This window comes from Arachis ipaensis, chromosome B5, assembly GCF_059453495.1.
Source record: "Arachis ipaensis isolate K30076 ecotype BB chromosome B5, ASM5945349v1, whole genome shotgun sequence".
Taxonomy (NCBI): domain Eukaryota; kingdom Viridiplantae; phylum Streptophyta; class Magnoliopsida; order Fabales; family Fabaceae; genus Arachis; species Arachis ipaensis.
Window position 1 is genome coordinate 141,358,115 of NC_142440.1, and position 24,473 is coordinate 141,382,587.

Below are 24,473 nucleotides of genomic sequence, written 5' to 3' on the forward strand. Positions count from 1 at the left end.
AATTTTTAAGGAAAAAGGACACATGGTCAGTTGCACCACTATCTATTATCCATAAATTTGAAAAAAAAGAATTTTGTGAATAAGATGTGTGAAATATATGAACTCATGTGGATAATATAAATTGGTATACCTGTGTGGTTCTGTACAGGCTGGTTTTGCTTAGCAGTGTTATTTTGGTTATTCCCTTATTGAAGCAATGCAATTAATGTTTCTCTTTGTTCTTGAGATATCATGAGATGGGAATTTTCACCGTCTTCATTTTGAGTCAAATCTAATTGACTGTCACTGGCTTCTCCAATTTCATTGCCAGGTGCTGTGATTGTGCAATTCATGGTTCGGTATGGTTGCTGTCTCATGTGAGGGGTAACCCATGCTTCTTATAATAGGTATCCACCAAATGTCCTATCTTATTACAATAAAAACATATTTTAGGAGGTCTTCTACTTCCTCTACCTCTTCTATCTCTGTTTGACCTTCCTCTTTCTCAAAAATTACCATTTGGAGGAGGGTGTTGGTATCTTGCACTTTCAAACCAAATCGGCTGAGCTCATGAGAATTCGAGATTCACTCACATCAGGGGAGTGCAATTGTCTCTCTTGCTTATTTTTCTATAACCACGCCTACTCCACAAATACACTAAGCTCCACAATAGTATTGAGGGATCGGTTCCAGATAGTCCAGTTCCTCTTATAGGGCTCTCAATTTTGTTCAATACGCAGTTATGCTTAGGTCATCCTGCTTCACACTATATATTTCTTCTTCCAATTCAGCTACCCTAAAGACATCTCCATGGTGGTATCTATGTTTAAGGTCATTCCACATGTCACAAGCATTCTCATTCCAGATTATACTTTGGAAAATTTCACTAATGAGTGAGAGATTTATCCAAGCAACGACATATGTATCACACTTTTCCACGCCAAAAAATTTTTGTCATTCATATCAAGTTTAGGTAATGAGCGATCAATAAATTGTAGCATATTCTTTGATTTGAGGGCTAATTGCATTGCACGAGCCCAAGAATGGTAGTTAGATGCATTTAAGGTCACCTTCACAATGGAGATCCCAGGGTTTTCTCCTGGATGCATGTAATAGGGATTGTGTATGTCATAGTTCGAATTCGAACTTACAGTGACAGCTGGTGGATTTTGGTTTATCTTGTTTTGCAAGTGTAGGTTTCCAAATCTTTAAAGTTAGTTCAGAACTTTTGTGAGACATTGAATGTCGCTTGGAGAATACTCGTCCTCTGCTGCTTCGAATGGATCTTTCATTCGCTCCTCATTCGCCATGGATGGGCCGAATCGGGAGCTTTCAACAACAACCTGTTCTTTCTCTTGAGCTTCGATCGATTCCTCTCACTGATGCAAATCTTCCACGCTCACTGTACCATGTGAAAACTGGAATTGTGGAAGGTTCAAAGATAGAAAACGAGAAGGAAGAGAAGCAGAGAAAGTGGTGAAATAATTCAAATTTCTTGTCAAAAGAGAATGGAAAATCACAAGGGTAAAGTTCGATACAACTGCACTATATATACAACAGCATGTGGACTAACCAACTCTAGTTAAGTAAAAGCCAACTAACTAACTAAGCTGAGTTAACATTTAGTAATCTCTAACTAACCAGCTTCACTGTAATTAGCATATGGTATAATAACGACTTATATCACTAACAGTTTATCAAATGAATTAAAATTTCATAATAGATATTAGACAACTTTATCCTTTATTAATATAACATCATATTTAAATAATAAACATATTTATATATTAAATGATATGAAATAATTAAAAAATTATATTTTTTAACTAATTTTCTTCAACTAAAATTTGTTCATCTCTTTTAAAAAAACAAAAATTAGATTAATCTAAAAATATTAAATTTTAAAAAATTATTATCGATTAAAAAATTAAATAGCTCTTTGATACATGAGCATCTTTTCTTTGTTTTCTATTCATTTTAGAGGTGAAATTATTGAGTTTTAATTAGATTTTAGTGTTTGAAACCTCTTTGGATGCTACTTTGAGTTGCTTTGGTGTTTTAATTATTTCAGGTGAAGTTTGGATCGGTTTGATAGAACCTGGGCGTTTAGTGCCAGAAGCTTGTAATACGTGCTAAGCTTATGCCAGCAGGGGCGCTAAACGCCAAGACTGGCGTTTAGCGCCAGCAAGCCAGAAATGATTGGAAGTTCTTTGCCACTAGTCTGGCGTTTAGCGCCAGGAAGTTAGAATCGAAATGGGAGTTTTTGCCACCTGGGTGCTAAACGCCGAATCTAGCGTTTAGTGCCAATGAAATGCAGATCAATCTTCACCAAAGGAGCATCTTTAGTTGGATTTGACTTTTAATTATTGTATTTTATTTTGTTTTAGTTATTTTTATTTACAAACAAAATCTTTTAGGTTTAGAATTTATTATTTTATTTTAGTTTCAAATCAAATTAGGTCAGATATAAAAGGAAAAAGATTCAACCCTTCGAAAATCTTCTCTCTTATGCACTTCATTCCATAGTTTACACTTTTTAAAACCCTAGTTTCTTTTTGAGTCATGAGCAACTAAACCTCCTTGGTTAATGTTAGGAGCTCTGTTTATTCTATGAATTAATACTATTGCCTCTCTATTTTAATTAATGCATTGATTTCAATTTCAAGGATTTGTTTTTGTTCTTCATCCTAGGAATTAGGGTATATTGGAAGATAACCCTTTTTCTAATTGAATTCTTATTAAATCTTGGAAAAGTAATTTACTTGGACAAAAGCTTGAAAGTAATTCCTCTTAAATACTAATTGCTTGGACTTAATGGGATACGTGACATATAATCTTCTTATATTTAGGTAATTAGGGTTTTTGTGGCTAATAGACTAGAATCGTACTTAAACCTCTAATCGAAATTAAGTGACCAAGTGATTGGCAGTTGACTAGGTTAGAGGAGACTAAATCACTGAAGAATTAGGGCTTAGTCAATCACAATTTGCCATGAATTGAACTTGCATGGTTAAAATAGTTGGTAAGAAATAGAAATAGAAATCTGGAAAATGAACAACTCTGAAGTCTTAACGGTTTTCTCACATATCTTTTCACGCCAATTTTACTATTTGCTTTCTAAATCACTGTTTAATGCTTTTGAACTCCAAAACATTATTTTCTGCTTATCTGATTAAGTGAATCACTCAACCATTGTTTCTTGGTCTATCAATCCTCATGGAATCGATCCTCACTCACTTGAGGTATTATTTGGTACGACCCGGTGCACTTGCCGATTAGTTTGTGGACTTTGAATTCCACACCATTCTTCATGTTTGATTTCCACGATAAACCAACAACAGAAAATAAACATGAACTATCAAGAACTAACTTGTTGGGTGGTATAAGGACATAACAAGTAAAACAAAACTAGTTATTAACGGCAAATTATAGTAACTAATTTATGTTATTAAAATAGAACAAAATTATGTCATTTTTTGCTGGTGTCATGATTAACACAATTTCACTTGAAATTTTCAAACGTATTGACAAATGCTTGGTATCATTATTCTAAGTTAAACACATAAAATCTATACGTGTGGATAATTTTTTTAGATCTACATACTAGACCTTTAAAAAAAATAGGTTTATATTATATTAAGTGACTTAAAAGAAAGGGAAGGGAAGGGAAGGAAAGAGAATGAAGGTGGTAAGAGAAGAGAGAGAGTATGTTGAAAGGTGGGAGGCATTGAAAGAATGTGAGTGACAAAAGTTAAGAAGAAGTAATTAAATTATAAGGATATTTTAAGTGAAATCCCAATAGAATGGAATTCTAAATTGGACCTATTTGGATTGAAATTGATTTTGAGAGAAAATAACGGAATTAAATTAAATTTTATCTAAATTAATTTAATTATTTTTGTTTCAAATATTATAATTGAATTCAATTTCTACCAAGAGATTTCCAAACACTCTCAAAGGAAGACAAATAAAAAAGCAAATCAAATATAATACAGTTAAATGAAAGATAAGGATAGAGTTTGTAAATGATGGATTTTATTCTAATTGGACTACTCCACTTGTATGTTACGTCTAATTCTTCTCATAGTCATGATGGAGATTTATCCGTTATAATTTCAAATTTGAAATGCGTGCTTAGAAAATTACTATAATTTAGATAATTTTGGCTGCGTTTGTTTTGTGGATAGGATAGAACATGATATTGAGACAGAAAAAATAGAACAGAGAGATACTAAAAATTATCTTTTATATAGTGTTTGGATATAATATACAATACACTAATATAATGTCCAATCTTATGTTTGGATACACATAAACAAGACTAAAATATTATGCAAAATGACTAAAATAGACATATCTTTCATATCCTCCTTTTCTTCTCTCAGTCTCTCACTCCTTTCTTGACGTCTAACCCTTCCCGTTGCTAAAAGATGGTGGAGGAATGATACCTGCTATACTTGCTAAACTCCGCTTCTACCAATTCAAAATTTTTTGGATACAATTTATTTACGTATTTTTTTAATTTTCTATTTTTCTACATCTAAAATTTTTATTGTGTAAATTGGAAGATTCAATAAGTGTTGGTTTTGATCTTTTTACCCCAACTAAAAGAAGAAGAAGAAGAACACAATGAAAGAAGATGAACACAGAGATAAAGAAAGAGTAGGGAGAAGAGAGTACCTCTCTGTATTTTTTGAGTACCTCTGTGAGAACAACAATACAGAGAAGAAGCTCAAATTAGGATTTTTTTTTTTAAAAAGAGGTAATTATCTATGGGCAAAAAGGAAAAAATTTTCATTAAAGATCCGTGTCCATCCTTCCAAATTCCGTGTCTATCATTATTCTTCGTTTAAAACGGCACAAAAAAAAATAAAGAAAACTATCCTAGAGACACTGTGCCCAGGATCCACGTCTCTTTATCCAAACACTTTTTAGATGTTTACTGTCCATGTCTCTGTGTCCTATCCACAAGAACAAACGCAGTCTTTGATACACCTAACATAAATTTTCACCTTTTTTTTGTATCTAAACAACAAAGAAAAATACCTATCCTAAATCAGACATAATGATTTGCTAGAGAGCTTCACAAAGGCTCATACCAAATAACATTATTGAAATTACTTCTAGCTCCATATCTAGCCATTTAATTCACAATTTTATTTGCTTCCCTATATCTCCAATCAAATTGCATGTACCAAGATCTTAATAACAGCTCCTGAATCTTGTTAACTAAATCAACAACTTCAGATTTACACTCACCAGGAAAGTCATACAAAAAATGAAAAATGTGAGACAATCCGTTTCACATACTATGTCTCTCAATCCACAATCTCAAGCTAAAAGAAGTCCCCTCCAAACTGCAAAAAGCTCACATTGAATTATGAACCAATGAAGAGAGCGACTAAAACAACTTGCATTCCAACCTCCATTAGAATTTCTAATAAGATAATCAAATTCAGCCAAGCTCAAATTAGTAAACAAACTAGCATCACAATTAACTTTAAAACTATTATCTATAGAAGGTTCCCGGGACAAATGGTTCCTGAAGGTACTAAAAGAAGTATACTTGTTCATATATAACCTTAGATCCATGACTGTGCTACTGATGAGAGCAACCACCTTATGATTTGTTCAATGATTTTCAGCATTAAAAATATTATTATACCTATGCCTCTACAACCATCACACTCTGGCCCCTAAAAGAGCCTCCTTACCAGATATGACCTTTCGAAACCAAGCTTCCATAAAGAAGCCTTCAACCAAATTAATAACTCGAGGATCTAGTATCTGCCAAATAACTCTGGAATATACACAATCTCTAAGGTAATGTTCTACTGTCTCCGAAGTCACATTGCATCTCTGGCACATAACCGAACTAGCTAGATGCCGTGTGAAGCAAAAAACTTTCATTAGAAAAGCGTTATGAACCCTAAACCATACAGTCAATTTGATCTTTTCCGGAATATTCAAGTGCCAAAGCTAGTTCCAGTTGCTATTTTCATTCCAATTCAATTTATTCTTTAACAACCAATGATAAGCCTCTCTTGCACTATACCCTTTTGTCTCTGTAGGCCACCAACTCCACCCTAGTTCCATGTCAGCCAAAGTGGGACAGTACAGGTAGTGAATGAAATGCTTGACCTCAAGAGAAATTGTTGATGCAAGTTTCTCTACCTCCCAAGATCCATCATGCCACAAATTCGCTACTACAAAATCGGACTCAGATATGTGAACATAGGAAACAATATCACAAAGCCTTCCAAAAAGAGTTCACTCATTATACCACACAGGTTGCTGCACATCTCCAACATTCCATCTGAAACCATTCTTAAGAGTATCAAATATTTTGAGAATGTTCTTCCAAATGGTTGAAGCATTCTGACTATTGTTGTTGCTAAGAAAAGTTGAATTTCAGAAATATTTATGCATCATAACCTAAACCCACAACTTGTCTCTATTATTGAAGCAATCCCAAACCAATTTGCCAAGAAGCGCCATGTTAGCTGAGTAGGTGTCCCTAACACCCAAACCACCCGTCCTTTAGGAGTTATAGCAGCATCCCACTTAAGCAATGACAACCCTCTCCCATTAGTTTGGCCGCTCCATAAAAATTGTCTCGTCAAAGAATCTATCTTTTCACAAGCATACTTCGAAAGAAGAGCAATCTGCATGTTGTAAATTGGAATAGAAGCCATTACCGATTTAACCAAATAAAGTCTTCCTACCTTATTCAACAAACATCCCTTCCAACTAGCAAGCTTTTTCTGAATATTTTCAATAATAACCTAAGCCATCCTCCTGGAAGACCTTTCATGCCCAATATTCATCCCTAGATATCTTCCCAAGTCCTGACAAAAGCGGATAGTAGAAACTCTCGAGGGCACCTCTTTTCTTCTCTCAGAGATATTCTTTGAGCATTGAGCCTTATATTTACTAAGGTTCACCTTCAATCCTGATGCTTTGAAAAATAACTCCATAGTCCGCATAACCTCTCCTACCTGAGCTTTCGTAGCTTTACAAAAAAGCAGGAGATCGTCGGCAAACATCAAATGGGAGATTTAGAGCCATATCTGGAGACCAACACAGGTATCTACAACCCTTGAAAAATCCAATGAGTAATAAAACAAGCAAGAGCCTCCATATAGAGCATAAAAAAATATGGGGACATAGGATCCCCTTGCCTCAAATCCCTCTTCGGGTTGAAATTCTGAAGTCTCTCACTATTCCACATGATAGCCAAGAAATATGACGTCATACACGCCATAATAAGATTAATAGTAGCTCTTGAGAAGCCAAATCTGACCAACGAAGCTTCAAGGAATCTCCAGTCCACCCTGTCATAAGCTTTTTCTAAATCAATCTTGAACGTCATAGTCCCCTTTCTAGACTTAGTGTTCCTCATGAAATGCATAATTTTCTGTGCAACAATGATGTTCTCCGTAATTTCTCTTTCCAGAATAAAACCACCCTAGAGTGGGCCGATGATCTCCAAAAGAAATGGTCTGGCCTTGATTAATTACCAGCACTTTCGAAATGATTTTGTAAAGAACATTACATAAACTAATAGGACGAAAATCTCTTAATGAAGAAGGAGCTTCTACTTTAGAAATCAAAACAATAAAGGTCTCAAAAATAGTGGAATTTATAATCTCGCTCTCAAATGCTCTCTTGACTAATCCCCACACATCATAACTAAGAGAGTCCCAAAATTTTTTATAAAACAGAGCTTGAAAACCATTCAGCCCAAGAGCTTTGAAAGAATTCATGATCATTACAGCTCTTTTAACCTCTTCTAATGCCACTAGTTCAACAAATCTTCGACAGGCCTCATTGCTAAGAGAGAGACGTGAGAAATCTCTCATAGCATTCAGGTCAATATTCTCCCTTGTAGAAAATAGTTTTTGAAAGAGACAATTTGTTTCCTGCTCAAGCACCTACGTCTTAGTGGCCGAGGTTTCATCATCTAATAACAACTCATGGATCTTATTTCTCTTTTGCCCAATAACCGTCTGCAAGTGAAAAAATTTAGTATTCTTGTCACCACATCGAACTCACTGCTCTCTAGATTTTTGGTACCACAGAAACTCTTCCTGAAGAAAGATAGAATTTAGCTCCTCTTGAATACCTTGTTCTTTCACCCTCAACTCTGGATCTTTTTCACTCTAGAGAGAAATCTGAACATCATTCAGTTAAAAAAAATTCAATTTAAAGATTTATATTTTTTATGAAAATGTAGACTCTACGAGTTTAAAACAATCCAAACTTTAACTGTCAATATAAGCACTTGATATACCTCATGATATCCTCTCCAAATTTGTGTAAAAAATTGACTAAAAAATTATTTAAAAAAGTACCTAGTTGAACTAAAATTTCACACAGTTTAAGGACAGAGATTATATTCTTTACGGAATTTCTTTTTATATTTGGTTGCTTGTTGTTAAAAAACTAAGCGTGTGACTGGAGGCACAAAAAAATTGACACAAAAGTTCATCAAATATTTTACTAAAAAGAAATATAATATAACAAAGTTTCAAACTTAGATAAATATTCTACTCTAATAAAATCTCTAATAATGAAATAAGAAGTGATAATTGGTGACACTACTCCACCTTATCCAAATCTCATCCAAAGAGCTCTTAAAGGGGTAATTACTTTACCTAAACGAAATACTTGATACAGGAATATAAAATAGTAATTTGTGATATCTATTCTATTATATAAAAATCAGATTTCTGCCACTTAATGATGAAGTTGACATAGCATGTCTCTAAAAGTGTTTCTTGATTTATTTCTTTTAACTTATTAAATACAAGTTATTACAATAAACTAACTATATCAACTAATTGATTTGATTAGATATTTAAATATCATATAATTTATTATAATTTATATCAATTTGATTTGGTAGTATTTTTTAATTTATTTATTTTAATATTCTGTTAGTATTTTTTTATTTATTTTTTATTTATTAAACCAAATTTATTATGTGAACTAATTAATTAATTTGATTAATTTATTAGTCATTAAAATAATAAATCTATGAATAAAATAGGCAACGGAGATATTTTCAACTAATAATCAAATCAAATCATATATATTGAACTAAATTCAAATCATGTGAATTAAGGACTAAATTAAAGTTAGATAATTTCTTACTTATTCAAGTTGAGTGCAATAAATACAAATTAATTTTGTTAGATAATCATAGTTGTCTGGTCTACTATATATAGATGGCCACACAAAATTATAAGAATCGTGATATCGCTCTTACTATTTCAACTCTTCCTTTCTTCTTCTTTTTTTTCTTTATGTATAATTTCTTTTATGTATAAATGTACCCAAAATGAGAAAGTACAGGTGAGGGTTTTGTTGATTGTTTGCTTGATGAATATATCTCAATTTAGGCATTCTACTACTGTAGATAGAAGTTGACCGGTAATAATTCAAAGTGGCCAATGTATTTTTTTTATAATATTAGACAGAAGAATATTTGTTAAAATGAATATACTCATTATAATGAATTTATTTTTTAAAGTGATAATAAATTATATTTTTTTCTAATGTTATCGCTTAAAAAAGAATGATAGTGCGAGTCAACAATTGTATGAATATTGTTCGTAAAAATATTGGAAAAGGTCATATATGCGTACATTTTTTAAAAATTTATTGTTCAATAAAACAAACAAATTTCATATGATTTAATTTATATGAATACCAAACTTTTTTTCTGATAAAAAACGCTACAAAAGCTTTCCAATGTGCAAATAATAGGTTTTGCAGAACCTTCTTAATGAGATGGATGATACTGGTCAAATTCTTAAATGTATGCATTTGCAAGAATAAAAGTAAACATGTATTAGTGGTTAAAGATTGGTGAAATTCTCCACCATTTGTTTTTTGGAAATCATTAAATTTTCATTGTCACAAAAAAAAATATATAAGGGAACATCCTATTGGACTTGGACTAATATGTAAAGGGAGCAGGTAAAATCAAGTTCTTATATTTGGAAAATATGAGCTGTCCATGGAATCTGTTATCCTTTGTTAAAAATTTGCATGAATCCATTTAGTTTATATGAAAATATCATTCATAGAGGCATTTTAAGATAAATGAAAAGCTGTTCCAAAAAATGCATCATCCATGAAAAAGCATAGAAGCATCTTAGCGGCATCAGTGTGTTAATTTTTTAAAAGTACAAGATAATAAAATAGATTGACTTTAATATCATTAGAAGTTAAATTTAATAGTTTAAATAAGCGAGATAATACTCAATTAGGTCCCTGAACTTACACTCGACTCTCAATTTAGTCCCTAAAATTTTAATTGTCTCTATTTAGTCCCCAAACTTTGTGAACATAACTCATGTTAGTCCTTGAAACAATTTTCAACATACAAACGTTAACGGAACACTGTCGTGACAGTCGGATGCCACACTAAACTTTGTAAAATGATGTCGTTTTAGTTTTGGCACTCAAATAACCTAAAAACAACATCCTAAATGGTGTTTATTAAAATTTTACCTAACAAAATAAGTAATACGATACCGTTTTTGAGCTATTTAAATGTCAAAAGCAAAACTGCATCATTTTACAAGTTTTAACGTGACATGTGATAGTCTACAACAGCGCTCTATTAACATTTTTATACTAAAAATGGTCTCAGGTACTAATATGAGGCACGTTTATAAATTTTGGGAACTAAATAGAGGCAATTGAAATCTCAGGGACTAAATTGAGACTCGCGTGTAAGTTCAGGGACCAAATTGAGTATTATCTCTTAAATAAGCACTATTAATTATATTAAAAAATAATTTTGTAATAATAATATAATTTACATATTAATTTTTTCGAATAAATTCATTTCAAAATGTAAAAATTAGACTCAATTACGCTAAAATTTTAAAGGTAATATAAAATTTAACAACAAAATTAACATTCATTAAGAAAATAAATTTATTTATATCTATTTTCTAATTATAAATAATAACAAGACTTATGAAAAAATATTAATGTCATCATTCTTATTAATTAAATCATAATATTAAGTAATTGATATTTTTATAGGCAGAAATAATAGAATAGATTATGTAAAAATTAGCAATGACATAATTCGATTTAGCATGGACCATATAAATCGAAATTTATAGATTTGATTTAGTAGGGGATGACATAATTCGAATTCTTTGAATTCAATTTACTTTCAAATTACAATGTCAAGTAATTCGAATCCTATAGATTCGATTTACTACTTATTACCTTAATTCGAATTCATTAAATTCAATTTATATAGAAATGTAAATGGAGACAATTAGGTAATATTTTTGGGTTTGGGGAATTCAGGTAATTTTGGGGCAACTTTGGTTTATCAACGTTGTAACACCTTAACTTCTAGCACGTCATGATCGTACTAAGAATAAGGCGTTACGACTCTATTTTCCTTTTATTAGCTATTTAATATTGAGTCTCTACACATTAACTGATCGATAGTTTTTAAGAAAAACGAAATTGCTTTTAGTTTGGTATATACTTCAAACTCAACTATGTCAGATAAACATATACTCACATAATTAAGATTAATACATAATAATTATTCATACAAGACTTAAATACAAACCTACCCCTCTCTAAAAATACAACACTCTACAACATCAAGGGCGAGGGAAATAAACCCAAAAGCAACTAGCCAAACAAGCCTTCTATGTCTGTAGCTCTTGAACTAGCCATCCTGTCTGTACCTCTAAAAAGATTTTTTAAAAAACTTTGGGGTGAGAACAAAGCCACACGTTCTCAGTAGGGAACGTGAACGTCGCAATATATAGAGTAAATACAAATAGCTAATTCATATGATAAAAACAATTTCACTTAAAACAATTTTAAATTCCTTTCTTTAAATCTCGTTACTTAAGTAAAATCCCAGTCACATTAACAATTCCTTATCCATAAACAACTTTCCTAAATACATTATTAAGACCACAACTCAAATAAAATATCCATCAAGCACACACAAGCAAATCTCCAAAACAACAGCACAGTCACAAATAATTAAAAATAAAGCAAACACAATCAAATGTAAATGCGCAAACAAAATGATGCATGCATGTTCCTAGCGCAGGCTATGAGCTCATGCGTCGGTTGTCTACCCCAACCCGACGTTACTCGGAGTGAACCCCGAATATGGTTTCTTTACTGTGTCAGTTAGACACCTTAGCATCACGGTTACCCGTGTCAATTAGGCCTCATCATAATAACATTTTAATGTCTATCAGTTAGGCGAACATTCCCGCATTAGCAATCTCAGGCTATCAATTAGGCGGGCAATTTCGCATTAGCAGTTTGGCACAAGGCCCGTTTAACATACAATTCTCATTTATTTATTTCATTCATTACTTCCCTTTTCTTTTCCTCCCCTTTTCTTTTCCTCTGAGTATCCTTTCCTTTATGCCTCCACATCGCCTTACAACTAAACACACCTCCGCATCACCAAGTAGCTAAAAGTACCTCCACATCACCATGAAACTAGGCGTACCTCCGCATCACCATTTAACTTTAAACGTTTACTAGGGATAACTTACACACCTTTGATTAACTAAATTCATACATTTTACTAAATTTGTACATATCCTTTGGTTCTAAGCCAAGTTTTACCACGTTTAGATTAGAATTGAATAAGATAGCCAACTTAATAAAATTTGTTGCTGCACTAAAGAGAATTCAGAAAAAAATACAGCAAGCAGCCCTGTTTTTGATAAATCTATAATAAATTCAATTCTAATCCATTACTTTCTTTTGACTAACCAAAGTTGCCCAAGAACTCTTAATTCAATATATCACAATTTCATATCATAGGTGCAATGTAACCATATTATCACAGCATCCATTCTTCAGCATCTCATCTATAACAACATATCTCAAATTCTGATTCATCAAATGAATTTCCAGCAACCATAGCAACATTCCATACACAAAATCATCATCAACAAGTACTAGCAACAAGTATAACTTCAAAATACACAACATCGTCAATAATTACTACATTAAATCATTAAACCAATCACCAACTATAACCATGATTCAACTCAATTCCAACAATTATTCACACAAAGCAACCATAAACCATTTGCAGTTACTCATTTAATTTTACTGGCATTCATAACTTAAAAACATTTATTTTTAAAACAAATCCCCTACCTCGATGTTGCAATAGTAGGATTTAACGCAGGAATTCCCTTTATCCCCAATTCGTGGCAGCAGCAGCTATTTTAGTAATATTCTTGTAGCAGAAACATTCAATAGCTCTAGACAGGGACAGCAACGCCGAACAATGACAATAATGACTCAAAACGAAAGGTAATAGCAACGTCTCCAATTCAGTCATCCAACAGGGAGGACACAATCCGGTTCATCACCAATGACGGCAGCAATTGTAAACTCCAGTAACGTTGATAGCAGCAGCAGCAGCGGAGGACTCCATGGCCACCTTCTTCCTCTCCTTGCTCGGACTCCTTTCTGCAGTGAACCCAACAGCAGTAGCCATGTGCTCAAGTGACAGTAGCAGTAACACTCGGCAGCAAGGGTACAACGCCGGACACCGCCAGCGGCGGCGAGCTCAACCGAGGGCGATGGCGGCGAGAGCAGCGGCGGCAGAACGGCGACGGAAACCACCCCGCGATGCCTTCTCTCCCTGCATGTGTTCTATCTCTTTCTCTCTCTCTTTGAAGCTCGACGGCGGCTGGTCATCGGTGGAGCGCAACGGCTCCTCTTCTCCCTGGCGGCGTCTCTGGCTCGCGACGTGCTCTCTCTCTCTCTCGACGGTGGCAGCAGTGACGATGTCTCCCTCTTCTTGTGTGGTGGCTCGGCGTCTTGACGGCGGTGGTGGTGCGCGACGGTGATTGGTGACGGCGCGGCACACTCCCTCTCTTGGATCTCTTCTCGTGCTCTCTTCTCACTCTCTGAATCTCTCGTTTCTCAGCTCTATCCTTCTTTGCTGTGTGTGTCATTGTTATTGAGTGTGAGTGCTTTGGGTGAGGGTTGGGTGGGTTAGTGAGTGGAGAATGACAGGTGGTGAGGGAGTGAATGTGTAACATGGAGGGATGCATAGGTGGAGAGGAGGAGAGTTACGTGTTGGGGGGGGGGGTTCAGTCAGATTAGGGTTTAGAATTGGGAATTTAGGGTTTTGTGTTTAAAATTGAGAATTTTAGATACTTTAGTAATTTTAATAAAATTAAAGGTAATAGAGTAATAATTTGAAATCAAATTTAATCAAATAATAATATTTATAAAAATACTATTTAATTATCACTTACAATTTATTTTTTAAATAAAGATTCTAATTTATTAATTAGAGATAATCAATTAATTTTCTTTAAAATTATAAAATAATGTTCAAAATCTAATTATTCAAATTAACGCATATAAAATTCTCATTGTTTTTAAATCATTAAAGCTTTAAATCTATAATAAGAAAGCTCAATTAATACAAAAATTTCTAAAAATATGCTCTCAAATAAACAAAATAAATTATAAATAATTTATTATTAATTTTTCAAAATCTGGGGTCTTACAAACGTAAATTAACCTAATATGTGATATTAGTTATTGTTATATATATAAAAAATATGACTTATTTATGCATTGTTTAGATTAGAAGAATTTGTAAGAAAATAAAATGCTGGAAAAGAAAATTGATGGAAAAATCAATTTTTCATTGTTTGAATTAACAAAGAAATTGAATGAAAAACATAAAAGTATATTTGGAGTTCATGTAAATTTTTTCTCTTCAAAATTGTAAAGAAAACTGATGCAGAAGTACAAATATGGATAAAAATACAGAGTTAGTATTTGAATTATAATTTATATATAATATATAAAAACATTAATATATTTTTACTCTATTATAATTTTTTCTCTTCTCAATTTTCTTTCCATCCAAGTAAAAGAAAATTCTTTTCATTCATTTTTTCTTCATCTAAACAACACAAAAAATAGAACTGATTCTTTCCATTTTCTTTCCTCTCATTTTCTTTCTTTCTATTTTCTTTTCTCTTATTTTCCATCTTATATCCAAATAATAGCTTAATGTTTATCTATTTATCTTCTATTAATATTGTTATAACAAGGATACATGTGACTTTATAAAAACGATATAACCTAAACTTTGATTATCTGAGAATTTATTGAGTAGCTAGAATAGCTCCACGTCACGAACCAATGAATCTAGCAATAGGGATGATCACAAAAATAGCCAAAACGGGTATTTGCAAAGATTATTCGCGTTTTAATTTGGGGATAGATGGGAACTCGTGAAATCCTCACAACCTGCCACGCGAAAATGGATGGGGACTAGGGGTGGCAAACGGGCGAAACCCGTCGGGCTGGCTCATATAACCTGCCAAAAAAGACAGGTTGGGTTGGAAATTTGAGACCGTTAAACTTAAAAAGCCCGTCTACCCCACACCGCTTAATTCATGAGCTTTGGCGGGACGGGGGCAGGGTTGGGCAGGCTTTCCCGCTGGGCCAAGCTTTTATTTTGTCAGAGCCATTTTTTTACAAATTTCTATGATGTTATTGATCTATAAGAGGATGAAGATGATAATTGAAGATGTTCTAAGCTATATTTTGGATTATGTTTTTATGTTTGATTGATTATAAATTTGAAGATGTTTAATTATATATTTTGGATAATATTTATTTTATTTTGGACAATGTTGATTTTATTATTTTGTTTCAAAAAATTTAGTTTATAATTATGTTTATTACATATTTATAATTATAAAGACTTTAATGTGTGTGAATTTAAAAATTATAATTTTTTTATGTTTTTAGAAATTATAAATTTATTGAAAAGGTTATGAAATTATATATTATTTAATATTTAATGGTTTATAAAAAAAAGGAGAGTCCGCTAACCTGCCAGCCTTTTATTAGGCGGGGCGGGGGAAAAATTTAGGATTGCCTTACTAGGCGGGGTGGGGTGGGCCAACTCACCAGATGGGGGGCTTTTGACGAGAAAAAGCGGGCTTTTTTGTTTGCCTCCCCTAATGGGACACGGACATAAGTACCCGCCCCATGGAACCTATTAAATATACGCAAATATAAAATTATTAATTTATCCTAATTTATATATACATAAATCCATTTCTTGAATTTATTAACTCTAATTTCTGCCTCCAATTCGAATTCTTTCTTTTTCTTCTAGACTCATTCTCAGCCTCGATCATCTCTCTCTAACTCACTTTCTCTACCTCCCAAGTCCGTCACTACGTCGCTCAGTATCATCCCAAAAATGTTATGTTATGTTATTATGTTGGAATATATTTTATATTTTCTCTTTTTTTGAAATGTTATTTTTTATAACAAATATGTTATAAATTGTGTTGAATTATATTGATTCGATTATTTTATGATTATTGTTATATTATGTCTTTTTGTGTTAATTTTTTTCAAAAATTTTCAAAGAATATTTGTAGATATCCGAGGAGATCTGCGTTCCCTAAGAGGTAATTAAATAGGAACTTGCAATGACGGAGAAGGATTGGGAGAATTTTTTTTTTTAAAATAGGAGTGAAGGATGGGAAGGGAGCTTCTCACGTTCCCTGAGTACTCATTACCATATCTAACTAGCAAGGGAGATCCAATCTAAGCCGATTTAAGAGGGGACGCGTGGACTTCATCTATATTGAGCCTTTAAGGTAATGAACCTAAATCGGATTTAGGACCCTAACAATAGATTTTAGTTGATCTTACTTGCGTTGAAGTTTTACTAGGTCCAAATATATCTTGCATTAATATTTTGAGTCATTATTATAACAAATACTTTACTATTTAATATTATAACACTTAGTATATGTAAAAGTTTGATATATTTACAAGACATTTTTTAATTCAAATTAAAAAATTAATTATCTCTTTTTTAGTTTTAAATATTATTTTTTAATGTAACAAAAAGTAAAAATAACAATAATCACTCACATAATTAAAATAGATAATCTTAATATATACATGACACTATATATATCAAGGATTATTATATATGATATATAATTTTTTTTCTTTTCTGTAATGACTATTTATATAATTTACTGAACAATTTTTTCATCTTAATATTTAATAAATTTAACATACAAAATAAGTAACTTAAGTAATCATCTAGGACAATAAATATAATAGTGCAAATACTTATTTATTTATTAATAGTAAAAAAATATATAAATAGTATAAATTGATATTTTTTTAGTATAAAAGTAATAATAAAAGTTCTTAATTAAGTTAATTACATAATTAAAAAATTATGAAAAATTTTTTAAATAATAATAAAAAAATAAGATCACTATTTTCACATATTACAAAGTTTATGAAAAATTTTTGGATAATAAATCAATCCTCAATAGATTATACATTAATCTGTCAAAAAAAATAAATAATCAATATATTGGATATCATTATTTATGTATTAATATATATATATATATATATATATATATATATATTATCGATTATTAAGTTTATAATTAATTTTTAATCTAATTTTTGGTGATTAAAATTTAAATAATTAAAATTATTAAATGCTTAATATTTTGTATTTAACCAATTTATTTTTTTATTGAAATTAAAAAAGGATGAGTTGTTAATCAATTTTAAATTTAAATTTAAATTTGAGTAAGAAAAAATATTTTAAATTTTATCTCACTAACCAGAATTAATTTTAAGATAAGAAATTACTTTGTACATCATATATATTGTAGGATAGTATGGTCATTCACTCATTTGCTATTTTTTTAATAGTAAATATTGTCAAATAAATTGGTGTAAGAAATTAGAAGAAAATGTATTTACAAGTTTAGGAAATATTAATTTATTTTTTAATAGAATAAATTATATATTAAATAACAAAAGTTGTTATTGATTTTTCTTCACACTAACTAATACTCAATGATGGTATTTCAGTACACCATGTTACAAAGAAATATTAATCGATCTAATAACTTTTGTAATAACATAAGTTTATAAATTAAAAAATTTAAAAATCATTTCATAAAATGTGAAGCTTTAACAAGTGACAATATTGATCATATTGTTTTGACTTAAAGAATGAATACGATAATAACAAATAAAATTGTCCCAGGTAAATTTAAATGAAGACAAAAGTCCATAAGTATTGCTATTAATGAAAAATTAATCTATTTTAAAGACAAATGTAATTTTTTTTCTACGAATTTCTTAACTCGGCAAGTCGGGAACTAATCCACCACATATTGATGCTCTATTTATTAAGAGTCTGTCGCTAACTAATGGATTGTTATACACATAAGACGGTATTCAAACTCCAAATACTTACTTAAATAGACAATTAAAATAACCATTCAATTAATTTAAATTGATTAAAATAAAGATTAATTATTTTTAATATTTTTAAATTATAAAATATTTATAATAATTATTATTATATATATTTTTTATTTAAATTTAAAAAAAATTATATAATTTTATGTATTAAGGACACGGGACATACACAGTTTTATCCAAAATCAAGTCCTAATTACACTAACAATACCTATCAGTACTAAATTAAATTGTGTAAATACTCAAACAAATACAAATAGAAAATACCAATAAAAAATTGAATATATTTTTATTTTTCTTAAATATATTTAAATAAAAAATATTATAAAAAAATAATTTTATTTTTATATTATAAAATATATTAAAAAATAATATTAAAAATAAAAACATAACAAAATTTTTACACCATTTTCTTTTAATATTAAAAAAATTTATTAAATCCCATCAACTTTTTAACATTATTCAACTTTTTATTCCTAATTTTTTTTCTGACCAAACAATAAAAAATAATTATTTTTCTTTAATTACTTTTCCTCTCTTTTTCTTTGCTTCTATTTTCCTCCTCAAATCAACATAGTAAGATGGAAAGCACTCTTCGACTCGACGCATTCCATTTTACCATACTCCTCTAGTCCTCTTGAATTTTGATTGCAAGAAAAGAATGTTGTCATTGTTCTCATCCTCACCAATCAAATTAAGGTTTGCTTTTCAATTCCCAAATTCTGTTCCCCACTCTGCTCTCCGTCTTTTCTTCCATTCAACTTCATCCCTACACTCTCCCTCTCAGTCCCAATCACTTGATGAAGCTGTTGATTCCTTCACTCGCATGCTCTCTATGCGTCGCCCTCCGTCCATCATCCAATTCACCAAGATTTTGGGGTCTCTTGCCAAGACCAACCATTTCCCCACAGCCATTTCCCTTTTTCAGCAATTGCAAGCCAGGGGAATCGCTCCCAACTTATTTACTTTGAGCATCCTAATTAATTGTTGTTGCGGCATGGGTCGTATGGCGCTTGCTTTCTCTATATTGGCCAAGATTTTCAGGATGGGTTTTCAGCCTGATGCCGTAACGTTGACAACAATCCTGAAAGGCCTCTGTCTCTGTGGTAATGTTGAAAAAGCACTGCACTTTCATGCCACAATGCTGGCTCATGGATTTCACTTTAATCAAGTCACTTATGGGACCTTGATCAATGGGCTTTGTAAGACCGGACACACATCAGCTGCTATTCAAATATTGAGAAAGATCCCACGGTATGGCATTGCTCCTGATGTCTTCATGTACAGCGCAATTATTGATAGCCTCTGCAAGGATACACTTGTAAGTCAGGCTTTTCATTTATTCTCTGAAATGCTTGCTAAGGGAATTTCTCCCAATGTTATCACATACAGTTCTCTCATTTTTGGATTGTGTCTTGTGGGTCAATATAAGGAAGCCGTTCTTTTGCTAAATGATATGATTCTCATAAACATTACTCCAAATGTTCATACCTATAGCATTTTGATCGATGGGCTATGCAAGGAAGGAAAGATCAAAGATGCTAAGAATGTGTTGGCTGTGATGACAAAACATGGTGTGAAACCAAATGTGGTTACTTATAACAGCTTAATGGACGGATATTGTTTGGTTAATCAGGTAAATAAGGCAAAATATGTATTCAACACAATGGCCGAGAGTAGAGCGTTTCCTAATGTTCGGAGTTATAATATCATGATTAATGGCTTTTGTAAGAGTAAAATGATCGATGACGCCTTGAATCTCTTCGAAGAGATGCATCGCAAGAACTTGGTTCCTGACACTATAACTTACAGTACTCTAGTTGATGGCTTGGGAAAATCAAGGAGAATCCTTTGTGCCTTGGAGCTTCTTGAAAAGATGCATGATCGAGGTCAACCCGCTAATATAGTCACTTACAATTCCTTGTTGGATGGGATGTTCAATATCAAACAGCATGACAAGGCACTTATGTTATTCAAGGAAATGAAAGAGAGTGGCATTGATCCAGATATATATACATATAGCATACTTATAGATGGCCTGTGCAAAAGTGGAAGACTTAAAAATGCAAAAGAGATATTTCAAAATCTTTCCATTAAAGGCTGTTCTCCAAATGTGAGGACTTACAATATTATGATCCATGGGCTCTGCAAAGAGGGATTGTTAGAAGAAGCATTGGCCCTGCTGTCCGAAATGGAAGACAATGGTTGCTTACCAGATGCTGTGACTTTTGAAACCCTTATTCGTGCTTTGTTTGAAAAAGATGAGAATGACATGGCGGAGAAACTTCTTCGGGAAATGGTTGCTAGAGGCTTATTGAATTGATAAAAGAAGGTAAGATACATCAACTCGAATTGAAATTACATCTCATTGTTGCTGAATATGTATCATAGTTTTGTAAATTCTGTGTCTATTGGGTTAGAGGACTTTGGCAATGCCATAACATTAATTAATTTTGCACTTTCGATTTTTGCAATTGCTATCATCCTTTTGAATTCCACTATATTGATTCTTTAGTTGATATTCCTAGTTATAGCTTACAGATTTAGTGTTTAAGATCTCTTTATAGCGATAGTGTTCTTTACTGTTCTTCTATGAGATCATGTATTTATCATGCTACAAACTAAGCAAAAATAAAAAGATTGAAAATTTTGTTTTGTTGTTTGTTGTTTGTTCTCTGCTATTCTGTTGTGCAACCTATTTTTCCGTATCTTTGTAGGTACGATATATATATATATATATCAACCATGAGCATTTATTGTTTATTTGATTGAATCCTCTGGGTATTGTTGTAAAAGGAAATTTAAATAGGTACTAAGGATTTATTCTTAGGCTATATAGTTTTCACTTCCATCTTAAAAATAAACCCACCTTCTAAAATGCATGTCTCCTCTTTTCATCAACCTAAGCAACATCGAGTCAAGGTTAATATGGTTCAGTTATTTCAAGATTTTTGGTCATTTTCTTAATTAATGCTACTCAGTTGTATTGCTTGGAAATTGCTTCTGCTGAAAATATTACATTATGAAATACTTTTTCAGAGAATGTTTTTTCTGTTAATTCTTAGATAAATTACTTCATTATTTCTTGTGTAGACATTATTGCATTGTCTCTGAGTCTCTTTTTATTAGCATTTTAAAAAAAGTTACTGGCTTGGAGTTTTGTTATGTGGTGTTTGTGATGGGGGTGTTAAAAGTGAAACAATACAGAATTCTTTGAGTTTTTGCTAATTTTGCCTCCAAATAATAATTTTCCCTGCACATATCCTTCCAATTCCTAATTTTCGATCATCATCATTCAATCATAATTTTTCTCTCCAAATGAATTTTTTTATTACCATCATTCAACAATAGCGAACACTTTCAGGACTCCAATAATAGTACGATAGCTCCAGCATCGTTGTACTTGTTTTGTTCTTATCAAATTTAACACTCATGCTTTACTTTAAAATTTTTTGTTTGGTAAAGTTTTATTTCAGAAGTCAATTACATTATTTTTTGTCAATGTGACTTCTTCAGCCATCATAACCTATACGTATAATATACATGTTATGTAATTTTTTTGTCATTATAGTACAAATTCTATGTTATTATTTTTATCGTATTTGTTACGTATATAAGGGCATTTAAGTAAATTCCTCTTCATCGGAATTTCACATGTTTCCGTTGAGCGGGTATCTCAATCCCAAAAGTAGAGTGTCAAAATATATATTCAACACAATGACCCAAAGTAGAGTGTCACTTGATGTTCAAAGTTACAATATCATGATTAATGGCTTGTGCAAAAGTAAAATGGTAGATGACACCTTGAATCTCTTTGAAAAAATGCGTCGCAAGGACTTGGTTCCAGACACGATAACTATTAGTATTCTTATTGATGGCTTGTGCAAATTAGGGAGAATATCTTGTGCTTCAAAGCTTCTTGTTGAAATGCATGATAAAGGTCAACCTGCTGATATAATCACATACAATTCCTTTCTTGATGCTTTATGCAAAAACCATCATGTTGACAAAGCACTTGTTTTATTCAACACAATTAAAGATCAGGGCATTCGCCCAAATATATGTATATACAACATACTTATAGATGGCTTGTGCAAAAGTGGAAGATTTAAAAATGTAAAAGATTTTTCAAGATCTTTCTGTTAAAGGCTATTGTCCAAATGTGTGGACATACACTATTATGATCAATGGGCTTTGCAAAGAGGGCCTGCTTCATGAAGCATTGGCTTGCTTGTCAAAAATGGAAGATAATGGTCGCTTACCAAATGCTGTGACTTATGAAATAATCATTTGTGCTTTGTTTAAAAAAGGTGAAAATGATAACGCGGAGAAACTTCTTCGTGAAATGATATCTAGAGGCCTATTGCAAGGAGAAAAGTAGGTGAGATTCTCTTTCTTTTTAACTTGTCTTTTGTTACCTTCTTCCTAATCATCTATCTGTTCCATATTATTGATGCTTCTGATTCTTTCTCTACAAGATGGTGATTCTTTGTTCTGTTTAGCCACACTTAGATATTTTCTGTCATTGCTTATTTGATGTCTTTTTGTGTCAAGGTGGTTGTCACATGTGTCTTGTGGGGGGTATCTTGTTATTTCCTTCTTTTATTATATTTGTGCTTTGATGTTAAGTTATTCCTAACTAAGTTTGTTTTGATTTCATTATTTCAAAGGGAATCACTTGTTAAGTTTCTCTACACTCTTGTTATTGTCTTCCATTCTTTTCATTTTCCCATGCAGCAATATACTTGTTAGTTTACAGAGGTTTTCTACTTAGTTTTTGCTTCTTCTTGTTGTTAGTAGATTAACCTTCTGAGACTTACCTAAACAAGTGAAAATGTAGATGTTCTTTCAAGAGTTTGTAGTAACTAGTAAGCATGCAATGCTTTTTTATGTGTTCAACCTTTATCGTATTTGCTTTAGCTCTACTATGCAGATAGTGAAGATAGAGAATCATTATGGACATGCATATGTGATACCAATGGATTCTCTAAAGCGGCAGTAGGTGTTCATAGCTCTAGTTGCTTTAATCTTGCAACTGCACCTGGGTATCTTCCTTATTCCGTTTTGCTTCCAACTTGGAAGCTTTTCAATGCTGCTACTGCTAAACCAATTATTATTGTGCTTCTGATAATATGCCTGCAATTGCAGTTGCAGACCACAATTTAAAACCCTTTACTTTACTTTCGTTTTGTAGATTTAAGCCATGATTTGAAACCCTTGTAATATTTTTTCAATTATATATCTCGACGGCCTTATTGGTGATCTGCTCCTTTGTGAAAAAAAAAAAATTAATCCCAACTTATTGCATCGAGAATGCAATTATAGACTTATAGTTAAAGAATTATATATCTTGGTGACGCTTAAAAATTATATATAAAAATTACATTTGATATTGTCAATTATCAATTATATGAAATAAAATAAAAAAAATCATGGTCCGAACTAATCTACAATTCTACATAAAAGGGAGAAAAGGAAAAAAAAGTGAATTGATTTAAAAATAAATTATTATATAAATTCTTCTTTAGTAAAAGTCTGTTTTTACTAAATGGGGTCAGTTATATAGATCAAAGACGTCATTTCGTTGTGTAGCCATGCATTGAGATGTGACATTGTTTTACATTGGTTGTTGTATACTAAACAATCCTCCTCATATTTTCGGGTTTGGGATATTTTCGGGTTTGGGATGTAAACAGAGGCCGAATTAAATTATCATATAAATTAGACATAATTAAATAATTTTATTTTCAAAAAAATAATTAAAATGTCTAAAGAATTGCTCGTCAGCCTAACAATATTTGTGTTCTACTTCCTGTTCTTATGTTTAGAATAAAGTACACACAAATCTCATTCTAATAGAATCATGGACCTAGTAAGAACATTAAGAATATGGTGAAAACTCATGTGCAGTCGATTTCATGTGAAACTGATAGCTGAGAGCCGTTAGATGAAAATTTTGTCAAATCAATCAAATCATCTAACAGCTCTGAGTTATCAACTTCACGTGAAGTCGACTGTATCTGAGTTTCCACCTAAGAATATTTCCTTTTTGGTTTCCTAAGCGTGAAACACAATGACTAATCTTTTTGCTACAAATCATCCTATTAAGAACAAATGACTAGTTACAAGACGCTTTTCATGACTAAGGTAGGATT

The 24,473-nt window shown here is 31.7% G+C and overlaps 3 protein-coding genes and 1 long non-coding RNA gene across 5 annotated transcripts; 2 read left to right on the top strand and 2 right to left on the bottom strand.

The window, feature by feature from the left end:
- Positions 1-6,249: 6,249 nt before the first annotated feature.
- On the bottom strand, positions 6,250-6,674 carry LOC148566007 (uncharacterized). The gene is made up of 2 exons (XM_088487335.1): positions 6,457-6,674; positions 6,250-6,373 (listed from the first exon to the last, which is right to left on the bottom strand). Exons 1-2 carry the CDS (start codon positions 6,672-6,674, stop codon positions 6,250-6,252), a joined length of 342 nt encoding a protein of 113 aa, XP_088343461.1.
- Positions 6,675-11,466: 4,792 nt separating this feature from the next.
- LOC110262543 (uncharacterized) lies at positions 11,467-13,974 on the bottom strand. The gene is made up of 2 exons (XR_002347204.2): positions 13,168-13,974; positions 11,467-11,716 (listed from the first exon to the last, which is right to left on the bottom strand). It is a non-coding gene; the product is annotated as an uncharacterized LOC110262543 (long non-coding RNA).
- Positions 13,975-18,900: 4,926 nt separating this feature from the next.
- LOC107644175 (uncharacterized) lies at positions 18,901-23,580 on the top strand. 2 transcript variants are annotated; one of them, XR_002347198.2, is made up of 3 exons: positions 18,901-20,650; positions 22,629-22,699; positions 23,239-23,580. XR_002347198.2 is itself a non-coding variant. In XM_021102793.2 (2 exons), exon 1 carries the CDS (start codon positions 18,980-18,982, stop codon positions 20,639-20,641), a length of 1,662 nt encoding a protein of 553 aa, XP_020958452.1. In that variant the 5' UTR covers positions 18,901-18,979; the 3' UTR covers positions 20,642-20,650; positions 22,629-23,580. The 2 variants fall into 2 exon arrangements, 1 of the variants encoding a protein (XP_020958452.1); XM_021102793.2 differs by having other exon boundaries at positions 22,629-23,580.
- On the top strand, positions 22,259-23,580 carry LOC148566008 (pentatricopeptide repeat-containing protein At2g16880-like). The gene has a single exon (XM_088489161.1). The coding sequence runs from the start codon at positions 22,499-22,501 to the stop codon at positions 22,697-22,699; it is 201 nt and encodes a 66-aa protein (XP_088345287.1). The 5' UTR covers positions 22,259-22,498; the 3' UTR covers positions 22,700-23,580.
- Positions 23,581-24,473: the final 893 nt, after the last annotated feature.